At 48.9% G+C, this 21,861-nt stretch overlaps 1 protein-coding gene across 1 annotated transcript in view; it reads left to right on the top strand.

Annotated features, from left to right (window-relative positions):
• Window positions 1-9,707: 9,707 nt before the first annotated feature.
• Window positions 9,708-21,861, top strand: part of LOC144124969 (uncharacterized) — a 29,531-nt gene continuing 17,377 nt past the window's right edge. Inside the window, exon 1 of the mRNA XM_077657963.1 lies at window positions 9,708-10,024. Within this exon, the coding sequence (XP_077514089.1) occupies window positions 10,006-10,024 (19 nt within the window). The 5' untranslated portion in view covers window positions 9,708-10,005. The remainder of the gene's footprint in view (window positions 10,025-21,861) is intronic.

Here is a 21,861-nt window from a genome sequence, read left to right as displayed (position 1 = left end):
CATATAAGAAAGACAAACCTATTCGAACATTCAAAGTCAGTACTCGAGAGCATCAGCGAGAGCAATCGAGGGAATAAAAATATTTCTCAAGATTTCACGGTGAAGGCCTCACGGTCCTCCTCCGCAGCTTGTGCAGAGTGGTAAGTTAGTTTGTTTTTTTTAACACACTTCGTACTTTGCCCGTAGTCGAACTTATATTTCCTGCGCATTAAACACTAAAAAGAAAATTTTCGAAATTTGCCTTTCTAAACATGACAGAGGTCAACGTTTACAGTTGGAAAAACATATGATCAATTTGTGCCGGTAGGCAGATCGGCTACTTATTTTTTTTTTAAAGAAGTGTTATGTTGCAGCTACATCCAGTGAAGCTCGAGTTCCCAAACTATGTTTTTTTTTGCTTTGTGCTTGTAGACCATGACATGAGTGATGTATTCAAGCCCTTCAAAGAAAATATCACACAACGAAAGGAGGAGGCGACAAGCACAACGAACGTTCGCATGGAACACGGACAGGACACATACGCCGGCTGTGAGAGTACAACTTTGTTAACTTCGCTGTCGACGCTTACTTTTAATACTACGCCAACAAGAGCACGGCGAGGACTACGGTGTGGTCGAATATGAATGGCACAGTGGCACGGAGCTAGAATCCTTCGTGCACAGTGGTCAACGCCGGCAGCATCAGTGGGGCGCTTCCCAGTTCTGGCAAGTAAAAAAATCACAGGCAGGTTACGAGTGTGTAACACGAATGTTTGAGCGTTACCTGTAGTGTGACAACACAAAACTTTCGCAGACATGTTCTGTTTTTTTTTTTCGGCGTAGTCATGCAGCTGGAGAAGATGAATACGGACTTTCCCAAGACATCAGCGATACTCTGAAGTGAACTTGTTTCGAAGCGTCGCTCACAGCAGTGACAGTTAACCTTCACGGCTGTTTAAACAAGCTATCTAGAGCGAACAAACTTGAACCTGTGCGAACCTGTGCGAACCCTGTGCGAACAGGTAACACGAACGATCTCTGCAGGCTTCCGTTATGTATGTCACAACTAGCACCTCTTTTCCCTTCCTTTGTCTGCTTAATAGCTTAACCAGGGCCTCGAACCTGGCAGTCTTGATGCCATTTGTAGCATAAGAGCGTTCTCGCAAAGCTTCCGCCCTCAACGTTCGATCACGTTCCTACGTGGCACTCGCGGTAATACAGGACGCACTACGTCCGCCGCAATGGACGAGGCTGGCGCTGGTGAACACTCTCAAGATTCGGTTACACTACAAACTAATACCTCCAGAAAGCAGAGCATTGGGCAGCCGTCGCCGTAGCTCACTTGGTAGAACATAGGACGCGAAATTCGGAGGTCGTGTGTTCAGACCCCACCAACGGCATGCGTTTTTTTTTCTGCTTTCTTATCAATTATCATTTGCCGATAAATTGAGTACACTGATATTCTCCAAATACTTAAAACTGCAAATTAAATTTTAAAAAAAGACATCCCCTATGCTTCTTGGTTTCGGTGGCTCTTGGCTTCCGTCATGGTTTTTAAGGCTGAGGTGTTCGAAACTAGGTGACCACGAAAGGTCATAGTGGGGGGCCTGGCCTCCAGACGCTCGTGCCCATCCTTGTCCGGAGGAAAGTTTCGAACCAACCACCTTCCGCAACCGAAGCGGACAGACAAGCTGTCATGATGCCTCCCGCCCTCTCTCCTTCTTCCCTCTCCGACTTTCTATCTCTCGAATTTTACACCTGCCAACCGAAGGTGGAACAGCGGACGCCAAAGACGACGACGAGGCGAAAGTGAGAACAAGCTAAAGAAAGGTGATGCTCTAAATATTGTTATGTGCACTTACAAATACTAGATTAATGACGAGCGAAGCAAAGAAACCTGATTTTTTTATATTTTAGCTGACGTCAGCTGGGTCACGATGATGCCATATGAAAATTCGCTAGTGGTGTGACGCTCACCGGAACTGATACATGGAAGATGTTCGAGCAATCTGTCACGAACTAAACAACGGGAAAGGAGTCCCGAAAAGGGCGCTACTTTCAAGACACCCGTGTAGTGAGGTTGCACTTGCACTGCATGTGGTGACACTGCATGCAGTGTCCCTTCACTATTTTAGTCCCTTCACTATAGGCGTCCATCATTTGCCCAAGTGTAACCGTGACACGACAAAATATGCTCTCCTCTTTTATTGTGGTTGAAGAAAGACAACTAGCTTCATTCTCCATGAGCCGGTGCCGGGAAATTTCGAATGCAACTTCTACACCGGTCTATTGTAATTAAACGCAGTAGTTAATAAAATCTATCACTTAAAGTTTTTATTTAACCTAAAGCCCAGAACATGCTCGAATGGAATGATCAAGAGTTCACTTCCTTCAGCTCCTTGAGGAGTTTACAGCACAAATTTGAAATTAAAGGTTAAGTGGGCACTTTGAAAAGTGACGAGGCAGTGGGGGCTGCTCACAGACGTTTAAGTATTGCTTTTTATTTTTAAACGACAGACAATTCCCAGGCTCTTCTTCCTTGAAAAACGATCCTCTGAGAAAACAATCATGTACTCACATTTGGGCCACCAATGCAGGTTTCCAAATTGAGTTCGACTTGAGACAACCGAACAGCAACCGCGACACTTTAATCAGCCTGATATGTTGAAACTGCAACATGCCACGGTACGAACCTGTGAATTTCGAAGTGGCATACAAAATTGTAGCCATTGACTACCTCACAAAGACAGGCGTCGGATTCAAGTCTGACACAGTTGTACTTACTGAATGTCAGCGACGGTGGTCAATGGTTTATCGAAACAAAGCACACTTGTATTTAGTTGTCGCTTGCTCCATCCTGCTCCTATTTTGCAACAACGACCATATAAGTCTGAATGAAAATGAAGTGCTCGTGAAGCACGTTGTCAAAATCTTGCCAATGAAGACGCCGAACGAAGGTATGCAGCATAAAAATCGCCTGGAACGACACAGATGATGCTTTAGAACAAAACACCGTTTCAATAATTATGCCTGAACACAAGATACGCCTGGGAAATGCCAGATAAAAAATAAAAACATCAATCCTCGCAAAATTTGCCGCCACATTTAAGATTTCAAACCGACCAACTAGCCTTTCTGTTACCTAAAGCCACAAGAAGAAAGCAATCTGCCATACAAATTCTACGACCCGCCTGGACACCCCTACCTCGTCACATCCTAACCTTCCTGTTGACGAGGAAAGAACACGTTAAGCGCCGCACATGTGCTCTACTTGTAATCCTCCACCCCCACCGTGCGGAGGAGGTTGCGCTTCGGAGGATGCTAGAAAGGGAGAAGAGTGTGTGTGTGTGTGGGGGGGGGGGGGGGGGGGGGGGGTTACCCGCTCTGCCCGCCACTCGGAACTGGCCTCGCTTCCGAGGCTTGCTTCCCCACCCCAATGTCCAGTACGTCTATCACGGTAACTCGAATCCGATATCTACCACTGGTGTGGGTCTGCCAAGCCTTTAAATCTGCAAAGATCTGACTCCTGGCCGTAGCGCGTCTCTCGCCGGACAGTAGAGTGCTATGCTGCATGGACGCAGGGAGGGCCCCATCGTTCTCTTCGGAACTTCATTATATCTGCAACCCTTTTTTTGCATAATTATCAACCTTTTTTTTTTTGAAGCGATGTTTATTGCCTCGGGGCATAAAAACCATGAAGTGAGAGATGAGTAAGGTGCTTAAATAAATGAAAAAAGTTGAGCTGATCTCATAAACTCAAGATGTGAACGATGATATGGACCTTGTGTCCAGGCAATATAGGAATCCGGATTGTCCGGTGAGAGTCCCACTGCCGCCAGGTGCCGAATTCTCGTCGGCTTCAGCGTCGGACAGTCCCACAACAGGTGGTGGATATCCGCCTCACAGTTTCTGATCTTGCAGACTGGTCACCCGGGACGGAGATATAAATCTTTGAAATGCGGCCACTTGCGTGTCACAGCTGGAGTTACGGCAATCCCGACCCGTATCCTCCGAAGCGCAACCTCCTCTGCACGGGTAAGACCACGGGGGAGGGTTACCGCACACGGAGGGATTAGAGCATGTGTGCGGCGCCGGAGGTGTTCCTTTCTCGTTCAAAGGAGGGTGGTGTCATTCAGGGTGGTGTCATCAACCTTTTATCCCATATAGCATTAAGCCCCGGATAAAGAAAATGACATTGAGTGTTCTCTCCCCCATTAGCAATATAGCGGGGAGAGGGAGATGGCGAGGAATAACTGACAGTGATTACGCTGCGGGACAAACCCGTTTCCTTAATTGTACCCACTTCAGTACCCACTGCAGCCGCAGTAGCCACTTCAATACCCACTTGTAATACACGGCCATACAAGGCGCATTGTGAAGTGCCCCCACTTTCTTGTCCATTTGGATAGCACTCTCACACGCTATGTGGTGGACGCGGGAAAGAAAGAAGAGCGTAATATTCCCTTACTTCAGAGCAAATTCTCTTTACAACTATCATTGCGAATAGAAATACAATTCTCGTCTCTAACTTGGGCTTCTCACTTCATGTACAGAAGAAATTTTAACGCCTATAGTACACAAGAAGGCTTCTCTTGCGTATCGTAGTGTCACGCGTAGCACAAGATTACACGCTGTTCTCGATCTGCGCGTGAAAACGTCCGTGCGCAGTGCAACCTGACCGCGCGTGCAAACGCAAGACGCGATCTTTTATGTTCTTCCAAGTGAGCCAAGGCCGATGTTACGGATTCGAGGCTGCGACGGAGCACTCTCTGTGTTTGCGGGTTGCCTAAGCCCGCACGTACACACGCTTTCGAAACTTAATGGCGAAGGCTGTGTCTGTTTGCTGTCTCTCTTGCGTAACCACTTTCACCTGCTGCAGTGCGTCCTGATAGAGCAAACACGGCGACGCCTTCCCCAGAGTCACGATTCGACAAGGTCCACAACGAATGAGAAATCCGTTAACCAGCTTAATTTTATTTGCCCTATCGATTCAAGGCGGATAAGAAAGACGCCGAGGCGGATTTATTGGTTGTTCATGATGGGGGTCAGCAGCGCGAGATAACGGGAAAAGAACGAGAACAATCAACCACGAGTTGCTAAAAGAGAGCCCTCCTAGTATCATTTCCTTATCTTGTCAGCGCTGCTGTGCGCTCTTATTGATTCACATAATTAACTAGACGGCCTTGTTAAAGTTGGTCAAGGTCAACTTTGGCTGAAGAATGTCTTAACATGATGAACATTAAGCCATATATACTCTTTTCAGTTATTTGCAGCGTCTCTTTTAGTGGCCTAGAAACTTTTGACGAAAGCTGTAAACAGCAAAAATAAAATAAAAAGCAGCAGTTTTTGTTTAGTTTTTTGTTAGATATCAAAGGAAATCATTCTCACGAATTATGTAGTGTTCGAAAACTACAACATCTCATAGCAACAGAAGCTCACCGAGTGCTACTAGGCAAACACGTGTTATAGATTCGCTGGTACAGGCGTACTCAACGAGGCAATGACACCAAAAATAGCCGATCGCATCCCTCGCTTCGCTGCCCCTTGGTTCTCGAGGCGAGTTATTATTATGGCGGAAAGCGAGAGGAAAGGCAACGGGCGCTGACAGATTCGTCAGAGCGGTGCACAATCTTGGCTTCCTTCAGTGTGGTCACGCCGACGTCCCGTTGCGTCGGTCGCCTTCCCTGGCTCCAAACGAGGGCGCTGGAGGAGCACGCTTCAGCGGCGTTGCGAGTGCGCTCGTGTGTTTCTCAACCAAGAATCGCCACGCCTCCGTGATTCATGGCCCGCGAGGCGTGTCCGCACTACGAGTGTATACGGAGGACGCCGCTCCTGCTAGAGATGTGGAATCACGCCAGATCACGGGGAGAGATCGTTGCGCCCCGTTGCATGCACGCTGTAAACACGTGATTCTTAGGAAATAAGACAGTATTTCAATCATGAAAGTGTTCTGCACTGGGCACGACAAGCGATGACATCCCCAGTCGAAGGTTCCCAGGGTTTGAGCTCCAGCAGAGCCCCGTTCGAGATAATAGTCCTGGCTGCGAGGCTTTACACCCTAAACACAAAAGAGTACAAAGGAAGTAAGCTATACTCTAGTGCACTCCCTTATATAAAAGAGTGGGCGCTAGAGTACAGCTTACTTCCTTTTATTACCATGTCAGCGTATAAGTTTATAGTTTATGGTTTGTGGGGGTTTAACGTACCAAAGCGGCTCAGGTTATGAGGGACGCCGTAGAGAGGGGCTCTGGAAATTTCGACCACCTGGGATTCTTTAACGTGCACTGACATCGCACTGTACGCGGGCCTCTAGAATTTCACCTCCATCGAAATTCGACCGCCACGGCCGGGATCGAACCCGCCTCTTTCGGGTCAGCAGCCGAGCGCCAAAATCACTGAGCCTCCGCGGCGGTTCGGCGCACAAGTGTTTAGAGATTACTTTGTGCACGCACGACGGACAAACTCCTCGACAATGTATCATTCCGGTGACAGCTGCCCAGACTGCCGTCCTAACAAGTGGAGGTCGTTCATAGCTATTATACCCTCCTTAACCAAACGCTCTTCATCCAATAGTATCTCCACCATCTCCAGCCGTCTTTACGTGTTTGTGTTCTCGTTTTCGACCTAAATGAACAACTTTTATCCTCGTTTTTTTTCGTAGCTTGTACGCTTACCGTTCCGTGTTCTGCTCTCCTCTCGTCGCCATATGGCCCAAGGCTACTTGCAGTGCTCTTCGTCGATCGGCATTGCCACAAAATGCGGACGCTTTCGAGCGCGCCCGCAAATGCCGATACCGACCCTCCTTTCAAGCGCGACGGGTCTGGGCGATGCAAGTCCGGTTCGTCACAACCGAACGACGGTCGCACCCACTAAGAGGAAACTTACCTCCGCGATGGCATCGAGGGCTGGCGCCTCGAATATCCCCCGAGACGTTGAACCAGAAATACGATCTGACCGACCTATAACAACCAGCCTGGCAAATCACACAGCATCCTCTTGACTCGGGTCCCTCCTGACCTCCAAATGGAAGAACTGGGTCGTAAATGGCGTCGAAGTGATCGAACGCTGCAATCGGTTAATGGATTATTCGATTCTCATCAGATATTCTGCCACTATGTATTCTTGAAACATACTGGTAACTGGTTGCAAGCAGTTCACCGAAGCCCCACTGGTTTTGTTACCGAAGTATGCTTGCTAATGTAGGGGAGAAGCTGGACCGATAACCTGTTCGCGAACGCCGTGTGATGCACAAAGTCCGTGAAGTTTGCTGGATCAAGTCAGTCGCTGCTGCCCGGGGTCTGTTCTGTGCACACGTGCATCCTATTCGAATCAAGTGTTAGGCAGCATTCGCAGAAGTGCAGATGTCTGTACAAATATGCAGTTGGAAATTAAATTATTAACGTGCCTTTTCAAGAACCTCGCTACCTCTTGCAACCACAGGACGCCTGTCGTTTGAAATTATCACCAGCGCGCTCATGCGCAAATAACGTGGGCTAGCAAAAAGTTACCATACAAGTCTTCAAGAACTTTTCGCAAATACAGAAAGTATAGCATTTGTCCATTCCTGATATGGTGCTTAATGGCTTCTCTTCATGGCTAAGGAACAGACAAGGAAAACTCTGTTTGCATGCATGGTTGGGGTGACAAATGTTCCCTCAAGTAGCTCTCCTCTTAGCGTGTTTTCTTTGTTTCTTCTTGGTTACAGTGCATTTCCGCCTTCCCTTTGCCTCATTGACAACGGCTACGCCGTTCCAGCTGAGAGAGGCAGACTCTATCTTCCTTAGAATATCTTGCGTTTTTGATGCGCCATCGAAAGTACATACCTTTACATGCTATCGTCCACAAACGAGCACGGAACTTGTGTTCTCAGAACAAAAAATACTCTAGCACTGCCTCGAGGCCCAGCCGCCTTGTAATGTCACCAGCTGATGAAGCATGCACGTTACCACACATCTCCAGACATTTCAGGCGATTGGGATGAATGACTGTGTCGAAAAAAAATATTTCCCTCTCACCCGCATCCCGTAAACTCTTGCGGCCGATAGTGCACATTTGTGCCTGGCTGGCGGGAAGTCTAAAGGGTATTACGAAACTAAAGTAAAAAGTGGCAGGCCATAGCACGCCCACGCCCGATCGGAAATTTTATACGATATGGTGCATGGCAAAAGCCGTCATGCTTACTCATAGAGTGACTGTAGAATGTTTGTTTGTTTGTTTTTCGCGAGCGGATTTCTGATGACGTCAGCCTGCACTATTCGTTCGCAGAAAGTTCGGCCATTATTGCAACGCAGCAAATATGTCATTACAGGTCGACCACCAGCGCTGGCGAAACGCCGAAAATATATGACGGAGGCGTGAGAACAACTAGAGTTAAAGCGGCCCTCTTTAGTGCTGAAAAAGTTGCAAACGAAAGAAGTGTTATTGAGACAGAGTCATGCTACACTTTCGGCCATTGACACTTCAAATTCAAAAAAGCGTACTTCATAGAGAAGCCCTTGCTTCGGTTCAACAGGCAAATTCTTTAATGATTGGTGTGCCGTTTTGCACAGTGTTCATGAAATCATGGCTAGTCATAGCGCATGTCGGGACATGATTTCTGAACCTACTCACCCTCACCTTCATAGACGCTGCACGGAAACAAAAATTTCACATTCAGTCACTTTCGAAGTAAACGTTTTAATTACTCTCATCGGCATGCAGACTGTTAGGTTCAGTTCAGACCTCCTGTTGAATTAAAAGATGAAAATTGGGCAGTGGCACGCTCCACAAATGTCTGAATATTTCAAAGCGTTGTTTTCTTAAAGCAGCTCCTCCGATGACACTCGTAAGCTTCGCAGAACGGCTTACTATTTTTTATAACTAATAAACGGAGTGCCGTATGCCATTCCACTCCTTTGACCAGCTTCGCCATTTCAGATAATAACGACCGGCAGTTGTCCCAAGTCACGACTATCAGCAGCGTACGATCTCGGCAGCGTGGCCAGTAGCATTTGAGCTGCCAACATCTCCGAACAAGCGTACACCATACACCAGAATCCTCATTGTCTTCACTTTATCAACATGAGCCAACCAGTACAAGCAAGCACGTTACAGAACAAATTTTAAAAAACAGCAGTACAGGACGCGTTCACAAGACAGTGAGTTCACAGGGACGACGCTCACAGCAGGGAGAGTTCCCAGGCATTGAGTCCAGTCCACAGCCAAGACCTGAGAACCTAGCTGAACTCCATCCATAGCCTCCGATTTATCTTTTCTGACATGTCACACATCCACTCATTCCTTCTGCCTTATATTTTATGGCTTATGGTTTATGGGGGTCTAACGCCCCAAGGCGACTCAGACTATGAGGGACGCCGTACTGTGAAGGGCTCCGGAAATTTTGGCCACCCGGGGTTCTTTAACGTGCACTGACATCGCACAGTACACGGACCTCTATAACATCGCCTCCATCGAAATTCGACCGCCGCGGCCGGGATCGAACCCGCGTCTTTCGGGTCAGCAGCCAAGAGCCTCATATTTTGTCATCGTTCACACGCGTGACGTCACACCCACACACACCAAGCTCCACTCCCATTCACCCTCTCTCCCCTTCCTTCTTTCTGCACGCTTACATACGCGGTCAGCCTCACTGACGAAATGGAGGCGTCGCCGCGGCAGCCCCTTCTGCACAAAGGGGTTGGGAAGAGGAGCGGCTGCGGCCGAGGCGAGCGTATGCGCGCACACGCAGACGCACCGGCCGTCACGACTTGGTGCGGCGGCTGGGTTTCCGGCTATCAGGAGTGACCTCCTAGCGGTCGCCGCCGCCGCCGCCATTCTTCCCTCGCACCGTTCGTCGTCCCGCGCCCGTGCGAGCGGCACGCTCGCCGCTGCAGCCGCGGCGAAAGCGCTCGCGAAGTCGTGAGGTGGTGTACCGCGCACGCCTCTGTCTCTCCGCTAGGTCTGCACGTGACGTGACTGCTGCTGGCTGGAGCCGCGTCCCGTGGTGGAAGCATCGCGCGTGCAGAGAAGAAGCTTGTTCGGCTCGGATATGATCCTGACGACGACCGGTGAGTGGTGGACTCTTTTCTTGCCGCCTGTCAAATGGGCGCCGACTGTCTTTCCTGGTTCGTTCTGGCGTGCACTGTTTTTGGCCAGGGAATGGTCTTGGCGCTTTGCAGCGAAGGGGTCCGCGCTTGCTGAGTGCAGAGTAGGGAGTCGCGTTTGGAGTAAAAACCCAAGCAGCACAGGTCATCGGCCCAATATTGCAACAGGATGGTCCCATCCTGGCCCTTTGTAGGGCCGGCCTTTGCCAATACGGTTCCAATGTTGGGCCAATCACTTGTGCTGCTTGGGAATTCAATGGAAATCCATATTTTGGTTGTGTTCAAGGCCAAGAAGGCTGTGGACTATATATCGTGAACTATACTGCAAACTCAATTATAATTTCAAGCTACTCACATGTCTTTGGCTGGCCCTACTCAGAGGGTGCTGTTTTTTCGAGCGTGTACGAAATATGCGGAAGGTATGACCTAGCAATAAAAGCTGACACGTGCCGTCATTTGCACCTGGGTGGAATGGTGGCGGGGGATACATACGTACGGAAATTTCTGTGGTAATGTTTCTAACAGTTCCAAGACGGAAGAAATCCTGGTTCGAGGCTTCGCACGAGGAATCCGCATGGTCCTTTCTTGTCCTTGGCGGATCAAATTAGACGCGGTGTCACTTGCCTCCAGAAGAAAACGCTCATTATAAGCCGTGTTCACTGCGTGTGAACAAATGCAGTGTTCATAAAATGAAATTAAGTTTCAGTTTTTAGTGCAAAAGCACTAATCCGGTGGTTCTGAACCGAGCAAAATCGTCTAACATTTGTCTGTCTGCCTGTCCGACACCAACCTGGATCGCACAAATTCCACCGCTGGCAGAACCTGCCATCTTACGCCGTGCTTTCGCACTGTATACGAATGTTCTCAACATTCTCTTTTTTTATGGTTTCGTGGTGTTTAACGTCCCACAGTGACTCAGGCTGTGAGGGACGCCGTAGTGGAGGGCTCCGGATAATTTCGACCACCTGGGGTTCTTTAAAGCGCACTGATATCGCGCAGTACACGGGCCTCTGGAATTTCACCTCCATCGAAATTCGACCGCCGCTGCCGGGATCGAACCCGCGTCTTTCGAGTCAGCAGCCGAGCATTGTAACAACTGGGCCACCGTAGCGGCACAAAGTTTCGATGTCCTTATAGATTGTAATAAACTGTTTATCACATCCACGTTCACCTCAGTTTAAAAGCAAAGCATGTTCAATGAAGATGATGATGATGGCATTGGAACTACGATGCGGCAAACTTGTGCTTCGTCTGCCGTGGCAGTGTTCGGTAACGCGAGACAGTTCGACAGCCCACCCTTGGCCGCTGAAACCGTTATGGCTTACGGTGGGCATACCGCCAGGGTGGCGATCTTTTCGTTCGCAACATTTAATCAGCTCCCCCGCTATGTAGCAGACAGCAGGTGCATTCCCGCACTATTTTGCTCTGATTTTGCTTGAACACGTGTGCTCACATCTTTTCTTTTTTTCGTCACTCGCCTTATCAATCGATCATCTTTTCCTTTTCTCATTGCCGCCGCGGTGGCTCAATGGTTAATGGTGCTCGGCTGCTGACCCGAAACACGCGGGTTCGACCCCGGCCGCGGCGGTCGAATTCCGATAAGGGGCGAAGTGCTCGAGGCCCGTGTGCTGTCCGATGTCAGTGCACGTTAAAGAACCCCAGGTGGTCGAAATTTCCGGAGCCCTCCACTACGGCGTCCCTCATAGCCCGAGTTGCTTTTGGAGGATAAATCCCCATAAATCTTTTCTCATTGGTTAAGGTCAGTGTTTAATGGGTATTTTTTATTCGGTGCTCAAATCTTGAGTTGATCTGGGAAGCACTTTCGCGTGATATGAGGTGTCGTTATTCCAACATACATAGCGACACCTTATAGCGCGTTACACACCGCATGCCAAAACTGCTGAGTGCTATTCCGGAAATATTCAAAACGTCCGCCGACTCATGCCTAGCGCCAGGAAATTAAGGCTCCACGGTATAAACGCATTCAAGAAGGTTGCAGCACTTGCAAGCTCGTTAGGCGAGCCGCCGAGGACGAAAATGCAATTCGAAAACTCGCCAGACGCCCACGTCGGTGAAGATGCAGAAAACTCTGCGCGTATACTGTACTCGAATATTTTTTTTTGAACATCGTGGTCGTGTCTAGACCCCAGACTGAACAAAGATTAGGAAAGCCTACGTCTTTCTAAGTGAATGCGCCAAGCATCACACGCAGAACCGTCGCAATTCCAGACACGCCCGCGGCTCGACTTCAACTTCACAAGTCCCTTGGAAGGTAAATTTCATTGCCCAAGTTATCTTACTATATTTCAGCACATCTTCTATTCACTGCAGTGCTGCTCTGGTTGCGCGTAGCGTTTTTTTTTTAGATCAAGACCTGCCTGTGCGAATGCAGTGCGAGCGCTGATGGGAGACGCAAGAAAGGAGAGAAAAATTACTGCCCCGTTGTCTGGCTTTTCTGGCTTCAATGGAACAAAGTGCCTCCGCATTTCCTAGGGCCCTTGATCATCGCAGCATTTGAATAAGTTGGCACAAAGTCCTAAAGCACTTATCACCTGTGATCTGCATGTTAAACACGCGGTAAGTTATAGTATATGAGGATGGCAGCTGTAAGGTGGTGGCAAGCGTTCCTAGATAATAGACTCTGCCAATAAACGTGGAATCGCTGATAAGACACGCGTCTGGAATGAGTCAGACGAATGAATAGTACGGCACCGTTAGAGTCAACCTGGCTACTGGCTAGATTTCGGTGAAACATCCTGACGCACAGCATGAAATTGGGACATAGAAAGGAACTAACAGGGCCACGTGTCCTGTTTCTTTCTTAGAATGAAAATCTTAAACACTGCCACTGAACAAATATGATGACCACTCTAGGTTAAGGCTTGAATATAATTACCTGTTGGTGGTTTAATAAACAGGTAAGAATGGGCTTACTACAATATCGGTCTCTCACGCAGCATTAGCTGACAGCAAGAAGTCATATATTACCTGCAAGGCGCCAAATCATCTAGACTGCATGTATACTAGGTACCCCAGAAAGAGGGGAACCACTTTTCTTTTTCAGAAGTGACTTCTTTAATTAATGCATGCGACGGAAGATGTTGACGCACTAATTCGAAGACATCCTAAATATAACGAAGGCAGCTTTTGTCCTAATTAATTTTCTTTGCGAAACTTCTTCGTCTGTGGTGGCCGGAGATGCATTCAGACTTGATTGCGCTATAGGGCGCACGCATGTAATACTGAAAGGCTTTTTGCGCCAATAAGAATTGCAAATTCACCTTCATTTCTTTAACAAAAATTTCCACCTCCCATTTCCTGTTCCTTTTATTCCCTCTTATGCTGGCAACAACACTGGTTGTTGTCTTTGCTAGAAATGGCACTCATAGAATGAACCGACTTATTAGTTAACAAAGAAGAGTATGTGTCCTGACCATCTTACGAGCAGCTTTTATTTCGAGGAGGCTGAGGACTATTTTCTCGCTTTTAATTTAAAAATTATAGAGTAGTTCTCTCTGAAGCGACATTTTTTTTAGCCAAGGTGTAAAAGTGTAAAAGGTGTTTCGCAAGGACCAATAGTTACCAGAAATGGCATTATTGCTGTTTCAACCAGTGCTTGTGAAGAATTTCTTGCGAATATTTGAAAATAGTAAATAAAGCAACATTGTAAAAAGTGTAGCATTTTCCATAACGACTGCAGCACAGGTCAATTTCCACAATATACCTTTTGCTGCAGCAGCTGGAAATTACGGAAGCCACTTTCAAAATGATAAAATTTCGTAACTTAGTCTATCAAGCAGTTTTATGATTTTACACATTTTTTCAGGCCTAATAACAGCCAGAAAAACGCTTGCTGCAGGAACATTGATACTTTCGCATTACGTGGAAAAGGCTGTTGTGGCATAAAATATTATTTTCGCGCCACTAGACTACACCGTCATACACCGTCGTCACATGAACGTTTAGATCGCGGGTGGGGCCATGCGAGGGCCCAGAGCCCTAAAGGGCTGCACACCTTTGCTTCAATAAATTTTTCACCACCACCACTCCTGTTTCTTTTTTTTTTTTCTAGTCTTGAGCATTTTTTGCAACGTGGAATAAGTCCTTAAAAGTGGAAATGCGCTTCGTGGGGCCAGCAGCGACAAAATGCTGTTGAAGTTTTACCTCTCCAGACCGGAAGCGGTCAGAGTGGGTCAGGGAACAAGCGCGGGTTAATGACACCCTAGTCGAAATCAAGAGGAAGAAATGGGCTTGGGCAGGGCATATAATGCGAAGGCAAAATAACCGCTGGTCCTTAAGGGTATCGAAGTGGATTCCAAGAGAAGGCAAGCGTAGCAGGCGACGGCACGTGTCTTTTCTTTCGGAACTTCGGAACTCTCTATGAACAACCCGCACAGCCACAATTTTTTTTTACTCATTCTCCATGCACTCCTAACCACGCCTCTATAACATTTTTAACTTAGCACGGACCGCTCCCGACTAGTTTTCCCCCTGAATACGTCCAAGCATTAGATTCTAGGCGAACATTTACAACTTCGGACGGAAAGCGCGATGCCAAACCTACGAATAAAAGTTTCCGTTAACCGCAGGCTTCCTAGTCTTCATTCGTGTAAGAATATGTTAAAGGCTGTGGTCCGAGTGGTGAAAATAAGAGTGGCGTAAACGTGTTTCAGGGAATAAGGCGGGAAGCTTGTGAAGAGAAGAGTCATACAAGCCGCGAGTACAGCGAGAGATATATTTCGCGAGGCGAAAACAAGCGTACCTGACATCGTCACTTAACATTCTTCCTACTCTGAGCACTAAGTACCAGCAGGTACAGCATTTACTAATATGATTGGAGTAAAGCAAGCACCTTTGTTCAGCCTAAGTAAAGGCTATGTCGCAATGATGTGAACTGCATGTACCGTCAGCATCTATTCTGCCATGCCTACGGTTGACCTACTTGGAGCTCTGATGCCATATCAAGTAATTGCCAGATACGTTGTTTGTTCGGGAGCACTGTTAAGTGAGGCCCATTATACGTGTTTCCGTACGCACGCAGAAGACATACGTATGAGGCCCCAGTTAAGGTGAAAACACCCTATCCCTCTCTCTTCACCCTCATCAATGACGCCTTTCGCGTCATTCAGAAAGCGACCTCTTGGAGCGCTCCGCCGAAGACACCGTTCACGCACCGTGGTTTAAACTGCGCCCGGCCCGCCCGCCCTGAGCCCCGTACTACAGCCGCCTAGTGCGCCATAAGCTCAGCATACTCAACGACTGCGTGGATCGTTTGGATGCAAATGCTGTTCGGTGCGTGTAGCAATCTGCCGACATCCTACGCGCGAACAATGAGTGAGCGATTATGTCTTGGCTACAGTTGGCCGTTGGTCGACTGCATCGGCGGCGTTGGAGTCGTTTGTACTTGGGGCCTTTCTCTCGGTTCGATAGCCCCCCTCTCCCCACACCCTCCGTTAGGCGCCGCTGTTGTGCAACAGGTTTCACTCAACGAGCGCTCCCCTCCCGCCGTGTGGCCTTGGCGCGTCGTAGAGAGCGCTGCCGCCAGCACATGGCGAAAGGAAAAGCAGCTGCACAGTCGCTGGCTGTCTGGACCGTTTCCTCGGGAGTATCTCGCACGACGGCGCGCGACTCCTCGTGCATTCGTGCTTCCGGCGTCCCGGCGCACCACGCCTTTGTCGCAAGGTTTACAAACTTGTGCCGTCGCTGCAGGTGTCCGCGGGGAGACGACGCCCGGAGTTAGCGATGCGAGGTGTCTTTGTCACGTGAGATTGTGAAGTTTGCGACTCCCGATTTCTCGACACGTCTAATGACACATCCGGTGTTAGTCTTAGCCTGTTTCTTTCCTTTGTTCTTTTCTTTCTTCCTCTCTTTGTCTTTTTCTTTTCCTTCTTTCAGCTGGCGTCACTATAGTGCAAATGCACCCTTCACCGACCGTCGGCGAGGTGCCAGCGGCCTTCTTGCGTGTCCGCCTGGCATGCTAATCAGTGTGGTTCCATTCTTCTGTGAAAGTTTCTTGCAGTGTCTCGAGATAACTGGTTGACCCTTTACTCGACCGGCCGCTCCGTTGCTAAGGCCACGGCACATAGTCCAAGGAACAATCGTGTTCAACCCGTGCCCGAGCTGGTCCAAGAAAGCATAGTGGCCTGCACACGCCGGCTAATTCAAACGCCTACTTTTAGGCACACCTTTTGTCGCAATACCGTGCCGACGACGTGTTGCCCGTCCAGTCACCTGGCGCCATTTTCGGGGCACTCTGTACCGCCCTGTGCTGTCTTCCTCTCCACAGTCTGTCGCGATAGGTCAGTGGTTGACTGCGTTGCTCGAGTGAGCTTTGGTTTGCAAGTTACATTGGGACCAGACGATTTGAAATGAGGATAAGCGATCCGAAGGAAAAGGTTTATGTAACATGTGATCCGCTAACTGCTCTGCACGGTAAACTGTGAAGCTGAAGCCCTTTCAAACCAGTTTTTTTTCCTTACCTGCCATCATACACCGTATCAGGACTGCACAGCCCGGAAAGTATATTGTTAGCTCGATCGTTGCTTATAACAGGACGTGAAGCCGTTGGGTGAAGATGCAGTTAAGCCTGATATATCGCTCCTCTCATCTTTCCCCTCATGTCTAAAAATTGCTAGAGTTTTTGTAACGCACAAAAGCAGGCCATATGAAGCACTTGCAACGCTTCCAATACTCAGCCAGTCATTCCCTATATGGTTCTGCCCGTCTCAGACGATTCTCTGCTGCCCCTACGTACAGAGAAACCACTGGCCACCAATCTAGGCATATTATTTTGTGACGCAAGAGCCTCCTTGACGCAACACAAGTTGCGAAAGGAAGCTACGAAAAAAAAATAGGGGAAACGGTCGACGAGCGACAGTTCCCGGACCCCCTCTGATATCACTGTCCTCCTATTCTTTGGCCCTGTCCGTCTCGGTCCTATTCCCTCCACTGTATGCGCAATGAAAGGATGTCTGCACCAATGGCCACTTAAGTGGGCCGCCCTGCTGGACAAGCCCATATGTCTGCCTTGCACAACCCCCCCCCCCCCCCCCCCACCCCCTCCTCTTCTCTCTTCAAAGCCGGATATGTCACATTCCTGCAAGTCGTTCTGCTCGACGGGTCAGACCACTGCGAAAAGAGCTCTCCGGCAAGTGACACTCGGTCCATTGCCGTCAGCAGAAAACGCTGCGGCCAGTTGCCCCACGGCACGACGTCTGTGTCCGTCCTGCGGCCTTCCCTTCCCAGCGGCGGCTTCCATAATGCTCGGGGAATGGGGTCAGGCCCGTACCGCCGCCGCACGTCTTTATCGCGCCGGGGGCGGCATGGGCGGGCTGCAGTCTCCAAAGACTCGTGCCGAACGACTTCTTGTTTCCGCAATGCACGCGGTGACGCGGAAGACAAGCCGTGGTCTTGGCTGATGCGGTCCACTCCTCACACTTAGTGCAGGGGGAGGCGATGGTTTTGCTCTCTTTCAGTCAGTTTTGTTTAGAATGAAAAAGAGAAATGGGGCAAGTGGACGGGGATTCGATGAACGTTTAGTTCTGCTCTCGGGACGTGGCGGTTCATTTTTTTTTAGGGCGAACGGCTTAAAAAGAACGACGGCTTGGCTCGCGTGCATGAGAACTTATTCCCGTTTTGTCTCTAATCCCGGCGAAACGCGTTTATGCCCTCCAGCTTTTTCTCGGTAATAGGGCGTTCAGTATTTCCTTCTTTGCTCAGCTCTCAATAAGAGTGGTTAACTAGACGCAGCTCCTGGTAACCTCTTTCTGTTCCGTCATATTTTATTTCTCGTTATAGTATACACTTATTGTTTCTGCGATTGCAATGCGTGGAACCGATAGCGCCTCGACAGGCCTCGTAAAACCAGGGAAAAGTAACGCCTAGCAGTGAGTGGGAAACTTTCGCTACCTACTAATCTCCTTCCCGTTACGCTTAGGGCCTTGAACCGACAGCCTCACGACAGTCGTCGTAAACCAAGGAAAAAGTAACGCTACCACCCAATCGGCTGCCCTGTCACGCTTAGGGCCGCGTGCCAAGCCCTCGTCTATAAGCCCCAGCTTTCCGCTGAGTCATTCCCTGCTTTCTCGCTTCACTTTCCACAATTGAAGAAGGTGCGCTGCAGGTGTTCCTTCCGCACGGATGAGACCGAGCGGCCTTGCTTTGTTCGCTTTTTCAATTTAGCGAGAAATGACGGTAACTCACGACGACGAAGCGACGCCGGAGCGGCGTCCGTCAAGGTTGTCGCAAGGCCGCTCCGTTAACGAGAGAAAAATACTTGACAGCCGGGCCAAGCTTGTTTTGCGGATGGCCACCGAGTGCAACTTCCCCCCTACCGGCTTTTACTATTTGTCTTCTTATTAATGCCGGTTCAAGCAGCCAATGCACGGGGCTGACGGTACATCGCGGGTTGGAACGTAAACCATAATCACTGCGGCTTCACTTTTCGTCCGTCCCTGATTAGAGGCAACGCACGGCGCCGTAACGCTAACCTAAATCCACGGAGCGCGTGGCGGCAGCTATTATTGGCAGCGGGCGGCCAACGGCAGCTTGCAAATGCAGAGATGGCGTTGGCTGCGCGACAAACGCCTTTCTGGAGAGCTCGCTTTAGAAAGCAAGACGGCCAACGAAATCTGCGGGGCCTGAAGTGGCGTCGCCAGATCGTTGGCGGTCACGAGCTACTGCCAATAACCACCGCCGACTTCCGCTCCACAGCTGGCGATGCCCAACTGCCCCAGATCTAAAGCTAATGCAGTCTGAGATAATAAAGCGCCCGAATATTCCCTTTCCTTCAAATAAAGTGCTCCGTCTTCTTGAGGCTACTTGTCTCTAGCAACACCGTCTCGGGTGTGCTGTACCAGGAGCGGTCACAGTCGTGAGACTAGCGGTCCACTCGTCTCAGCCAGGGAGTCTAAACACACCACCTTCCACACTTACCTGCGCATTTAGTCTGCCCAAAATCCTGTCCTTATGGGTAATTGTTATACCCTTGCCAGCATAGACATCAGGCATGTCGCAGAGCCGGAAGATGCAGCGGAGTTCAAATGTTGAGTCTGGCAAACAATAGCAAGACAGTTTGGGAACAGCCGTTTCCCATCTGGAAGTATGAATTTGAACATTGTTCTCTCATTTCTTCGTCTTTTTTTTTTTTACTTCGCCCAAATCCGAAAGACCGTGTGACACTCTTTCCAACTGCCTCACCCCAAATAATGCCGATCACCTGGCTGGTTGGGGATGTTTGCACTTATCTGAAGAATTGTTTTTTTCTTGCGGTGAGGGATTCAAACCCAGCACTTCTCGTGTACGAAGCTAATGTTCCACCTTAAACCATTCTTGTTTTTTTTTTTTGTCATACGGTGCCCTTGAGAACGACGCGGTTGGTGTAAGCTCGTGGTGGCAGTCTGCTCTTCAGACCTGAAGGCACCGTATTAGCTCCTCTACGTGTTCTTCAGGAACGGGATCGCTCAATAACAAGTAATAACGTGCCCGCGCATTGCAGTTTTCGACATCCGGATTGGCGTGAAAAACAAAGTCCTGTAAAAGAAGCGCTGACACTCTGTCAACACCTTCAGACCACCTTTTTAGCATGAGAAGAATAAGGGGCTTGTGATAATTCTCTTCTCGCCGCGTATTTCGCGTAGCGCTATGGCATATCTTTCATCCGCGCTTGGAATGACCACGTAGCGGGTTCGCTTCTGTGAAAGTGCACAACCGTAGGGGATATCAATATTTTCAATCAGGCTTTTTTTGTTATTTGCTTCAATTTAAATACATATAATATAATTTTCAGCAGTATGTCCCAAAGTGGAACTGCAGGGGGCCTCCTGTACAAGTTAGGTATGAGAACGCGCAGCACATTCCGCGTACATAAACAAAACATGCTACAGCTTGCAAGTTCATTATTCCACAAATCGAAGAATACATCCGACCGCACGAAGGCGGCAAAAAAACAGTTGGTTCGCGCAAATTACCAATAAACTCAGTAAAGTATTGTAGGCAAGGCAAGTAAGTGTTTCAGTTCATGTTTGAGAAAGTAAAAAAAAAAAGCTGACCGTGCAAAACGGCATTTCAAATACGCAAACTATCATTATTAATAAATATATTACAGTATGCTAGATACAAGGTATTTCTTAAGTTGTCGCTTGAAGCTATATAAACATTTCCAAGTTTTACTTCATAACTAAGATTATTCCGTATGCATATGCTAGCAAAAACCAAACGTCCGTAATTCGTTTAAACGGCGGGAAGAAGCAGGTAATCTGGCTGCGAAAATCGCGTGTTGTTCCTATTTGTGATGGTAAGCTCAGGAAATATGAGTGGACGTTTATTTAAGAGGATGGTGGATGGAGCGCATGTGGGTGAGCCCTCAGTCCAGGGCTCCGGTGGCTTCTGGCGATGAAAAGGAGCGCTGTGTGGTCGTCGAAGCGTGCGCTGGTCAGCTTCACCTGCCACAGCTCCAGGGCCGCATTACGCAGCTTTAGATGGCGGGGTTTTTGAGGACATGTGCATGTGACATGTGTCAGAGTTGGGGTGTCGCCGCACCAAGGACATTTGTCTTCGAAAAGCATTGAGTGTAGGCGAGGTAAATAGTGTAGGTTGGGATAGGTGTTTCTTTGAGGACGCCGCAGTAGGCAGGAGTCTTCAGAGGAGAGGGAAGGATGAGGGAGAGGGAAGAGGCGTCTATTAAGGCGTTGGGTTTCGAGCCGGGTGGGAAAGTGGGAGGATAGGGGGTACAGGGTAGGAGGGGATGGCCACGCTCGGTGAGTATATTCTCGAGCTAAGGTGTCCGCCCCAACGCTGCCATCAATACCCTCGTGGCCGAGGACCCAGGTGATGACGTGATCTTGATGGACAGTGTACCCCAGGATGCGTAGCGCCTGTTGTGGGACACGGCCGCTTGTATACGCTCGACAGGCGGCTGTTGGAGTGTGTGAATATGTCAGCGCTGCTGGAGTGGGCATCACTCATTTTTATGGTCAGGGTGATGGCGATCGCTTCAGCGGCGGTGGGGTCTGGGGTTCGGACAGAGGCTTTCAGAAGTGGAGTGCTGGTGCTCTCTACGGTCACACACGCGAATGTCTGTGAGTGGGCATAGGAGGCGATGTCAACGTAGACAGCGGTGGAATCGTGCTTGTACTGTCTTCGCAGACGCCGAAGTCGGGCTCGTCTCCTGGCGTTTTGGAGTTGTCTACTAAATATCTGAAAAAAAAAATCAAGGGAAGGGGGGGGGCACTCGAGACATTTTAGGGGCTTTGAATGCATTAATTAGGCATTGATATTTAATGCTTGCTTAATCTTTAATTAAGTATTGATTTTTATTTGTATTTTTCCTTTCTAATGACACCTATTCATTAGTGTTGGTCAGTTGTTGAGGGGAATCCCCCAAGCTGGAGTAGATTTGTAATAAGGGCGCAATTACTCATTGACATCCACCCAAGCGCAACCATATGGCTACAAAGGGAATCTGTACAGCTTTCTCAAAAACTTCGCAGTTAAAGAAAAATTCGTTCTGGTCCGGGGTTCGAACCCGGGCCCACCGCTTCACCGGAGCTGTCTCAACATTTGACCGACACTGTTCCCACTTCGAGTTATTGATCAATTCGCTCTCGCCCTACCATAAGCTTGCCGTCCCGGTTAGCGCAGTTGGTAGGGTGACTACTCCGGTGAATCGGTGGTCCCGGGTTCGAACCCCGGACCAGGACGATTTTTTCTTTAACTGCGAAGTTTCTGAGAAAGCTGTATAGCTTTCTTTTGTAGCCGTATGGCTGCGCTTGGGTGGATGCCAATGAGTGATTACGGCCGTA

Source organism: Amblyomma americanum, chromosome 3 (genome assembly GCF_052857255.1).
Source record: "Amblyomma americanum isolate KBUSLIRL-KWMA chromosome 3, ASM5285725v1, whole genome shotgun sequence".
Classification (NCBI taxonomy): domain Eukaryota; kingdom Metazoa; phylum Arthropoda; class Arachnida; order Ixodida; family Ixodidae; genus Amblyomma; species Amblyomma americanum.
The sequence above is the reverse complement of the archived record's forward strand: the minus strand, read 5'-3'. Positions and strand labels throughout refer to the sequence as shown.